This window comes from Fusarium graminearum, chromosome 3, assembly GCF_000240135.3.
Source record: "Fusarium graminearum PH-1 chromosome 3, whole genome shotgun sequence".
Classification (NCBI taxonomy): domain Eukaryota; kingdom Fungi; phylum Ascomycota; class Sordariomycetes; order Hypocreales; family Nectriaceae; genus Fusarium; species Fusarium graminearum.
In genome coordinates this window covers 5339632-5350016 of record NC_026476.1, presented here as the reverse complement: position 1 = coordinate 5350016, position 10385 = coordinate 5339632, and the positions used below count along the sequence as shown (strand labels likewise).

Genomic DNA, 10385 nt, shown 5'->3' with positions numbered 1-10385 from the left:
TAAAAATAATATTCTTATTTCATACTTTATAATTATAATTTATTAGTTTTTTATATTTTTATAAAAAGCTAATATTAAATATTTTATTAATTATATAATTAATATTTAAAATATTTTAATTTATTTTATTAATTATTTAATAAATAAATATATTTATATATTATTTTATTTTATAAAAGATTTTATTATTATAATAAATAAATTTAAAGTTTTTTTATTATTATATTTTATAGACTTAAATACTAATTAAAGACTTTTATTATTATAATTTTATATAAAAAAGTAATTTTTATATAATTATAAATTACTAATATATCTTATAAAATTATCTTATTAAAAGCTTAATAAAAGTTCTTATATAATTATTTTTTAATTATTTTTAATATATAGAAAATCCTTTTATATTTCTTTAATTAAATAGCTAATATTTAAATAGATATTATAATTATCTTATTATTATAAAAGTATTATAAAGAGATTTAATTATAACTAATTAGTAAGCAGTTATTAAAAGATCTTTAAGTAACTTATAAGAGTATAAGTAGTATACTATACTTTCTTAATAAATTAAAAAATTAAGTAATTATAATATAATATATTATAATTATATTATATATTTATATATAAAAGGCTTAAGCTTTCTATAGATATTTAATAACTTTAATACTTTTATAATTACTCTCTTTTTAATAGTAATATATCTTAAGTTATTATAAAGGTCTTATAATAGTTTACCCCTTAAGATTAAGTCTATATTATAGCTAAATAGCTTATTTTAATATATTTAATACTTCTAGTTACTATTAGGCCCTACTTTAAGGCTTAAAGTATATAATAGATATTAACCCTTAAGGCTAGCTATAATAAGTAATTATATATTACCTTATAAGCTTAATATAAGCTTAATATAATTATAAGTCTTAATAACCTTTTAATAAGAAATTAAATTAATAACCTTTATATAGTTAAAAGACTTATATTATATTATAATAATTATAAAAATATAAATAATATATTATATTTTCCTAATAAATAGATTTAATTATATATTAAACTCAATTATAAGACTTTAACTTAAGGAATTTAACTTTAAATCCCTTAGTCTGACTTCTCTAAAGGTAAAGTACTTAAAGATCTCCTAATAATAGCTTACTAATTAGTTACAATTTAATCTTTTTATAATACTTTTATATTCTTTAAATTAAAGTCTTATAATAAAGTTTAATATATAATTAAATCTATTTATTATTTAACTATTTTAATTTAACTTTATTTACTTATAATTTATTTAATATAATTTATTTATTATTAAGAAATATAATATTTTATAATTACTTAATAATAATATTTTATATATCTATTAATATAAACTTAATATAAACTAATTTATTTTTTAGAAATTATAATTATAATATTTAATAATTAATAATTAATATATTATAATTTAATTACTTTATTATATTCTTATAAATTAATAATATTAAGAAATTTAAAAATTCTTAATTTTATTTAAAAATTTAAAAAATCTATAAATAAATATCTTTTTTATTAAAGTTTATTTTAAAGAGTTATAAGGTAAGATATAAATATAACCTTATTTCTCTAGAATAGAAAATCACTATAAGATCTACCTAATAAACTACTCCTTATTCTTCTGGCAGAACCTAGGAAATAGCATAAGCACAGCATACTAATTATGTCTTTTCCAATTATACACATCAATGGCTACCCAGGCGTAGGCAAGCTCACTATCGCCCAGAAACTGGTCGACCTACTATCAACCTTCAATGGAAAACTTATTCATAACCACCTTCACATTGACCCAGTAGGTGCTATCCTGCCGCGGCCCAGTTCAGATTATCAGCCTCTACGTCGCACACTTCGATCTGTTTTCTTTGATGCCTTGGTTAAGTCGCATGATACGATGGCGTCTGTAATCGTCTTTACTGACTTCCAGTCCAACGACGCGCTCGGTCGCAGCGTCATCGCCGAGTATCTCGATATGGCCGCCCGCAGGCATTGCAGCTTTGTCCCCATCACTATTATCTGTAGTCAAGAGGAGAAACTGCGTCGACTGTCCTCTTCAGAACATCCGTCACGGAAAACTTACAGACATGGAAGTGGTGGCACACCTACGGGATAACGCCTTGATATACCAATGGCCGAACAATGATCCCTTACATATGGAGCTCGACATTACGGAGTTGAAAGTCGACCAAGCTGCTCATCTATACTCAAACATGTGCTGGGTGTTTGCAAGGAGCTGGATAGCCAATGATTCCATGAGTATCCTTATTTTCCCCTTCATCTCTATGGCACTTCAAAATAAATGCCAACTCTTTCTTCAGATATCGACATAATACTTTAATAAAATTCAAATGCTTTTTTTTTCTTCATTCGTGGACTTAACTCTAGCTAGAACCAAGTTTATCTCCCTGCTATTCATTATCTAACCACCACCCTGCTCACGGTAGTAGTAGTTCTTGTGATTGTTGAGCCTCTTTCCATATGCTAGGTCCTTCTGCTTGGTGTGGACCTGCTCCAACGTTCGTCCTCGCTCCTCTGCCCTACGGGCACGTCGTTTCTGTTGCTCAGGTGCACCCGCCATGCCCGCCATTCCACGAGGCACCATCTCACGGACCCTGGAACCTCTTTGGACAAGTCGACCATCAGAATCACTGCCAGCCTGCTCCAACTCTGAACCCTCAATAGCCAGACGCTCGGCTCGCTCTTCGGCAGATGGATGGTTGTGCAGGTTCTGGCGGAAATACTTGTTCAACGATCGATGGCCAACAGACTTTCCTGTAGGGAGATGAAGTTCGTAGTCGTCATAAAAGACAGCACGGGTTGGCTTGTGCGCATGAGAATGCCATCCATCGGCTTGGTGTCTCTGCCTTGGGTCTTGTGATGAATGATGCGGGTGCTTGTCGAGTCGCTCGAACTGGTGGATATGGCCTTCAGCTGGGACAGCAGTAAGATCGGCCGAATCGAGGGACGAAGCTGAACTATCCGTTTCCCAACCGTCTGCGCCTTCAACGTCCTCGATGTCTTCTCCATCTTCTCCCGTGACCTTAGCAGGGCGGCGTGCCCCGAGTTTGGCCCCTCCACTGGTCTCGTCCACGACGGATTCCTCGTCGCTCATATCACCGCCATCCGAGTAAGTGCTCCTGAAGTCGTAGAAGTCTCCAATCTCGAGCTGCTCTCGCTCAGTCTCGTAAGGGATCTTGCAGTGGCCCGTGTCGCGCATGTGTGTTTGAACACCGAACGTGGTAGACTTTGGTTTGTCGCAGTACAGACATTGATGATGTAATCGGATCTTGTCCTGGAGTTGTTGAAGCAATCCATCAATATCCACAAGATACTTCTTCTCTGGAATGAACATGCCATGGAATCTCTCCATGTGGTGTGTGTTCAAGGGGATGGTTGGAGAAGCATAATTGCAGAACAGGCAAGTCTCTAGTGTCATGTTGGGTTCTTGCGATGTAGGAACAGGAGTGGTTGAGTCTGAAGCACGCGCTGCGTCTGCGTCTGCGTCTTCGTTGACAGCACCCTCGCTTGATGGTTGGGGATGCGAAGGTCGCTTGAGAGGAGAAGGCCTTTGCTCAGAAATACGGGCCTTCTGGAGACCCTCGACGACGTGACTGAATTCCTCCTCGGCATCGGAGTCGACTTCACCTTGGCTAGGTGCGACAGGTTCACCAAGGGAGAACGTGGAGCTTACAACAGAGGTGGTCTCATCGTCGGCTCGACCGGGAGCAGATTGTCCACTGCTGGCTGCCTTTGTCTTGTGCTTCTGGCTCAAAATGTGGTTCTGAAACGCATTCTCGCTGTAATACGTCTTCTCACAGATATCGCATGCACGTTCGAAGTAGGCCTTATCGGCTTCTGCACTGGAGACAGCTCTCGCCTGGAGAACCTTTTCAGAGAAGACGTCGGCGGAGATGGGGGGTAGGGAGGCGACACGGCGCTTGAGATTGTATCGACTGTCGATGGGTCAGTATGGCTTGCCTTTGGGAATGCGCAAACAGATGGACTTACTGCCAGTCACTCTTCATATGACCCTTCTGCAGATCAATGTTGCGGTATGCAACTTGGCAGGTATTGCAGGTGTATGGGTGCGAAGCCGCCCCAGCTGCCTGCACACTCGCCATGGTCTTGGATGGGAACAATGGCGACTACTGTGTGTATTCAGAGTCTGTTGCGGAGTACTGATTTGATTGTATCGGATGCGATTGTTTGTTTAGGTCTGTCAATTTGTTAGACAGGGGATGTAAATGTGAAGGAAATTCCTGTTGGAATTGGTGGGATGGCGGGGCTGTATAGATAACGTCACACAGAAAAGGTTATCAGTGAGATGGATGACTGACTTTTTTTTTGCCCCAAACCCCGCCACGCAAGGGTTCCAGGCCCCCGTTAGTTGAGCAGCTGAGTCACAGGATAATGTTTGGCTCACTTGGCCCGCTAGTGGTCAGGCTGCACCGATGCTTTCAGTACTCCACTCACTAAGCTTAAAGGGGCAAGTTGCCTTGTGTAAAACTTAGCTCGTGTACTTGCATGCTCTCTCTGATGGCTCCAAGAGGTACCTCCCCACTCAAGTACCTGAGGTAGTGGCGCATCATCATAGCGAGGCTGACCAACAGCTCCCTGAGTATCAACTCCTCCCCGGATTGCAGATGCACGGCTTCAGTGTCGAGGACACCCAATATTTACAGTTAAAATTAGCCCCGATCATTTAGTCTGCCTACACTACACCATTATATAGCGTTTCGCTATCGACGAGATACTCTCTTTGACCACTGTCATTCACTGTACATCATCGTTTACGAAGTACCAAAGTGCCCGTCGCGGCGCGACCCGTTCTGCCAATGTCATGACGCCCGATGCCTATCGTCCACGGGATCCATCTATCGAATTCGCTGCAGATATAGATCTTCTTGCTGGCCTTTGGCAAGAAGCGCCGTTCGCCCGCTTACCATCCGATGCGCCTCCTGAAGTCAAAGCCGCTGTGCAGAACGTCGAGAACCCGGCGCGCGTTTATGCAATCCATCAAGCCAGCCGCCGTCATGGATTTCAACTTCTTGTCGAGAGATATATTCATCAACTGCGATCCGGCTGTGACAACGCGAACTGTGCAACTCCTACCTGTTTTACCTGCCGTCGCCGTTTAGCTGGCAAGGCACCCGTCCGAAGATACAACACGACAAGCGCCAGGACATTAGCGATATATTTGGCCAGCCAAGATGATCCCGAGAAAGATTTATGTCCGTTTTTTCGCAGAACTCCAGAAGCATCAGCAGCGCTCAACAACCTGATATTCTCGACGCGATCCCCCACACAATCACACCCCGATAATAAAAGAACAAACGTTATCACATCGCCAAGCGCACACAAGAATCGAGTCATAAGACCGCGTACGTCCTCTTCATCGTCCCAGGACTCTATTTCCGCAACCAGGCAGGCACCACATTTGACCAGCAGTTCAGCCTCTCCTGTCCGAGTAATTGAGGGGCCTGTGAACAAAGACCATCGTTCCTTCGCTGCGAATCTTTTTGGGACTGTAACCTTCAAAATGATTGAATGGCTGACACCCAGCAGCATGGCGGCCATGTCTGGCAAGCTTGGCAATTTTGAAGTGTCTGACTTGAAGTCATCAGCGACGGACCTGGATACGCTGCAGGAGTCGTCTAGTTTAACCAGCACGAGCACTGATTTGGAAACTCAAAAGACTCTGCCGCACGAGCCAAATACGCCAAAGCCGACAAATATGGTTAATCAACCACAAGACACTGATTGGGACGAGTCCCCCTTTCCTATATTGTCCCCTAAAAGCAGACACGACTCGACACACAAGTCGCAAAATAATGCACCAGCTAAACCCCGGGCACACTCGATTGACACAAGGGACTTTGAGAAGGGAGAGGATGACACCGAGGGTGTCAAACTTCCTCAGGTTAACAGCCATTTACGGGACAAGTCATTGCGGGTTAAAAGCAACAAACACGCTGCTGTTCCGATCATGTCGGAAATACCGACGAAACCAGGACTATTCGAGAATGCAACAAATCCTCTGCCCGGACCAGTGTTGCCGAGTCTACCCCTGGCCTCCGAAGACAATGTGATCCAGACAAAACTGCATAATGACCAAAGTAACAATTGCGCCAATGGGGGCATTGTTTCTGAGAAATCAAAGCACCACGGGTTCGAGTTCGAGTTTGAGGCTGCCACACCTCACAGCTGTGACAATATTTTGCCTCAAGCTCTTTCGAAGCTCGATGTCGATCTTATTAACTTCATCTGCGATGTATACGAGGAAGACGATATCTCAGAGTCCCGTCATGTCTCAACGCACAAGACGAGTTACCCGTACCCCCAACCTGTCGATGAGCGGAAGAGTTTGCGTCGTCATTCTGTCCTGCATACTGCAAGATCCAGGGAGCAGTGGTTGCGTTTCAATGAGCAGGCACTTTTTTATGTTCTTACAGATCCACAAGCCGTGGTGTTGTCGTTTACACAGGAGAATAAACTTTACGACTCGCAGACTTTATGGTATTGTTTTCATCGGCTGTGTCGCGTTACTTCCAATCTAGTTTTTCATAGTCTTTGGTTGGCTGCCGCTCGCCTATTTATACCTCCACAGGACTTGAAATCAACCAGTTCCTCAAAGCGGAGGAACGGGCACAGAACCCAGAAACGAGCTGAGGCCCTCCCCGATTCAGAAGCGGGCTATTTGATGTCCATTTGCATGCATGCACTGGTTGCTGCCACGCCAGTGGTCGGGGACTCAAGAACATTATATGAATTGTCGCGAGTTCGTTCCAATGGATTAACACTAGCAGGCGGCAGTGCCGTCTCGCGGCAACCCTCTTCACGATGTTTGGATTATGACGACGCGTTTTCGAACGACGTGGCTGTCAGGCTGGCACGTCGGCTGTTTTGCGCGATAACAGCCAGACGTTGCTTCGCTGATAGAGCACACCCAGCTGGCCGGTTAGAGGGCTTCAAAATGAACGACTGTGATATTTTGCAACCTTTGGTGAATCAACTCGACTTCCTCAGTACGGGCTCAGCGTCAATACTCGAATTCCCACGGGACGAGCGCCTTCTGCACGAGACTCGCGTTCCAACCGTGCTTCTGGACTGGGCACGCACTATACTGTTGAATGAATGGGACGGCCGGGCTCACTTTGTTATGGACGGTCCTTTTGGCGGAGCATTATCGTTCATCGAAACCTTACGTACGTACACAATGCAATGGACGCGGATAGAATTTGGCCTTGCTAATGTACCCAAGATCGTTCTAGGAACCTTTTACTATTAGGCGATGTTCAATTCCGAGTTGATTACCTCTCAGAACGACTCGATTTAATCGAAATGCCTGTGGAATGGCTGTCTTTCAAGTCAACACGATGGCGACGACACATACTCGACTACCCTTACATCTTCAGCCCTGAGACGCTGGTCTCATTCTTCCGATCCATTAACTTTGCTCGAATGAGTCGCATGTTCGAAGAATCAAGTTCGCTTAAAACACGAATGAGTGCTATAGTTGATCCTGGAAGTCTTATCACCAACCCGCATCACAAAATGGTCTTGCAAGATCTTCTAAGAACGGCATCATCGAAGTATCTGGTCTTGGAAGTAGGCAGAGAAAATGTTGCCAGAGATGCATTTGACCAACTTTGGAGGCGCGAAAGAAGGGAGCTTTTACGACCGCTTAAGGTTCATTTAGGGGAGAACAGTGGCGAGGAGGGATTTGACTCAGGAGGTGTGCAGCAAGAGTTCTTTCGTTTGGCCATTGCAGAATGCTTAGATCCCGGATTTGGGGCCTTCACCGTTGATGAAAGGACACGCATGGCTTGGTTCGCTCCAGGTTCGTTGACCGAAGACTGGAAATACGAACTTGTCGGGCTTTTGATGTCGCTCGCGCTTTACAACGGGTTGACACTGCCGGTTACTTTCCCGAGGGCTCTTTATCGGAAGTTGCTGGGTAATCCCGTTGAAGAGCTTCATCATATCGCTGATGGGTGGCCGGATTTAGCGAGTGGATTGACGACTTTGCTGGAGTGGGATGAAAAGAACGGTCTTATTGAAGATATCTTCGCCCGTACATACGAATTCTCGGTATCTTCATTAGGGACGATTGTTACGCGCGAAATGAGGGCAGGTGGAAGCACGATTTGGCCGAACGCAGCCTCAAGCTCAACAGATATCGAGCCACCACACATGGAGAACGCAGACGACGCACCGCTTGTCACCAACGACAATCGGGATGACTACATTGTAGACTACATCCGCTACCTGACGGACGTTTCTATTCGACGCCAATATCTTGCTTTCGAACGTGGATTTGCCTCATGCTTAGACAAGAAGTCCTTGTCACTCTTATGTCCATCTACCTTGCAGTCGCTAGTTGAAGGAGTACAAGAAATCGACATCGGCGAACTCAAGCGTTATGCTCGTTACGTCGGGTGGGATACGTCGCATCGTACCATCAAGGACTTTTGGTCTATCGTCAAGAGGTATGACGAGGGCATGAAGCAGAGGCTACTTGAGTTCGTGACATCGTCTGACCGCGTTCCCGTTGGTGGCATGAAGAACTTGCAGTTCGTTATACAAAAGAATGGCGAAGAAGATGGCACTGGTGGGCATTTGCCTACGGCTTATACTTGTTATGGAACATTGCTTTTACCGGAATACAGAGACAAAGAAGTCTTAAGGGAGCGGCTTGGGATGGCGTTACAAAACGCCCAGGGGTTCGGTTTCGCTTAATGATGCACTTTGATAAGAGTTGGGCAAATCAAAGTAGGGGTCGTCGATTTGAGACTAACGACGACTTGAGGTTTCAAATGTAGTATAAGCCCTTGTGTATTTGGTATAATAGCGTAGCAAAAGGTGTAGGAGGCTAATATAGTCGGTATGATAACCCGCGTTACAGCGGTATGATGCGCTGCAAAACACATTTGGTTGACGGGTTCCAGCTTGTGATCATGTCTCAATCCCGCATCTGGCGAACGTTCAGATTGATTCTCTTGGTTTTCATCCATCCCCGCCATTCCGAGAACTTTCCATCGTCACGAGCTGGCCAGTCTTCAAGATACGCAGGGCACGTGTCCTTGAGCACTTTTGGCACTCCATGCCAGGCATACCTTGATTCATGCGTCATATAAATAGCGTCACCAGATCTGAGCCTCAAGAGCAGGTACTGCTTTTCGCCCGGTATCTCGCTCCGAGTCCCTGATTTTAGGTCGTTGGGAGCGATCATGAAAAGACCATCGCAGCCAAAGCTCAGGCTGATGAGTCCTTTGTCTGTCTCCTCGCTTACATCCCGGTGCATCATCATGGTATCGCCTGGTGTATAGAAGTTAAGAATGGCTGCCTGTGCATCAGTCTCGGGAAATAGGTCCTTCAATAAGTGAGAGATGTCAGTTGGGAACTGCGGCGGCAAGTCTTGTGGGTAAATGCGATTAGTCCAATCATACTGGCCACCAAGTGTTACCCAGTGTAGTTTTCGTTGCATGACCTGCTTGATAGAAAGCGGCTTATGGACGCTGGAGTCTTTTGGCATGAACGAGGCAGGTGTTTCTGGGTCAAGGGAAAAGAAGGATTTCTCGTCTTGGTCGTTTCCTTCTGGATATGGTAGATTGTAGTGTAGATGTAAATTGGTCTGGTGCTTCTGTTCGCTGAGATCACGATGGACCATACGATCCAGTAAAGTCTTTTGCACAGATGGCGGCAAAAGTGAAGGGATGATCAGCAGACCTATTAAATATATAAGTTTTCAGATGGAACGAGTGATGAAACGAAAAACCTACCTGGTAGCAGCGGATGATGGATGACCTGGACGTCACTGTTGACCTCGGAAGCCAGGTCAGGGCGTAGTCGAGCAAAGCTCTTAGCAATTTGCTCTTTAGAGATGGCTGAGACTTGAAGAAAACCAGACTCTTCTAGGGGAGCTCGTGGATCATCGATGCGGGGGTCGTTGAGCAGGCTTTTGTGATCTTGACGCATATAACCCTTCCACTCAGCACGCATCTCATCGGACGGCTGCTCATGAGCGTCGATCTCTGTGAGGTTTGTTGTTCCCATCTTTACGATCGTGACATACACAACAAGTAAAGTTTTGCAGGTAAAAGCGCTCCTTGGACCTTTCCCCCTTCCCAGCTTGTGGGCTTTTAAGTATATCAAGTGATATGAATTCGTAACGTTTAATTATCGTGCCCATTACCACGGCTCCTTACCCTGTGGACCTTTTTATTCAACACGTGACTTACTCATATTCTTGAGTGGTGATCTTCTATTGTCACTCATTTTTGCAATGATAGTATTAATTACAATTACATTGATTAATTTAGTTAAAGCTTGAAAGTTTTCTCGGTCTCCTCATC

At 43.4% G+C, this 10385-nt stretch overlaps 4 protein-coding genes across 4 annotated transcripts; 2 read left to right on the top strand and 2 right to left on the bottom strand.

Annotated features, from left to right (window-relative positions):
• Positions 1 to 1696: 1696 nt before the first annotated feature.
• Positions 1697 to 2143, top strand: FGSG_06428 (uncharacterized protein; the record flags this gene model as incomplete). The annotated part of the gene is made up of 1 exon (XM_011326792.1): positions 1697 to 2143. One exon carries the CDS (start codon positions 1697 to 1699, stop codon positions 2141 to 2143), a length of 447 nt encoding a protein of 148 aa, XP_011325094.1.
• Positions 2144 to 2363: 220 nt separating this feature from the next.
• On the bottom strand, positions 2364 to 4228 carry FGSG_06427 (uncharacterized protein). Its single transcript, XM_011326791.1, has 2 exons — positions 4039 to 4228; positions 2364 to 3983 (listed from the first exon to the last, which is right to left on the bottom strand). Exons 1-2 carry the CDS (start codon positions 4149 to 4151, stop codon positions 2450 to 2452), a joined length of 1647 nt encoding a protein of 548 aa, XP_011325093.1. The 5' UTR covers positions 4152 to 4228; the 3' UTR covers positions 2364 to 2449.
• Positions 4229 to 5569: 1341 nt separating this feature from the next.
• On the top strand, positions 5570 to 8769 carry FGSG_06426 (uncharacterized protein; the record flags this gene model as incomplete). Its single annotated transcript, XM_011326790.1, has 3 exons — positions 5570 to 6546; positions 6655 to 7235; positions 7319 to 8769. 3 exons carry the CDS (start codon positions 5570 to 5572, stop codon positions 8767 to 8769), a joined length of 3009 nt encoding a protein of 1002 aa, XP_011325092.1.
• Positions 8770 to 8992: 223 nt separating this feature from the next.
• On the bottom strand, positions 8993 to 10308 carry FGSG_12917 (uncharacterized protein; the record flags this gene model as incomplete). The annotated part of the gene is made up of 3 exons (XM_011326789.1): positions 8993 to 9759; positions 9813 to 10064; positions 10272 to 10308. 3 exons carry the CDS (start codon positions 10306 to 10308, stop codon positions 8993 to 8995), a joined length of 1056 nt encoding a protein of 351 aa, XP_011325091.1.
• Between the last annotated feature and the right edge of the window lie 77 nt (positions 10309 to 10385).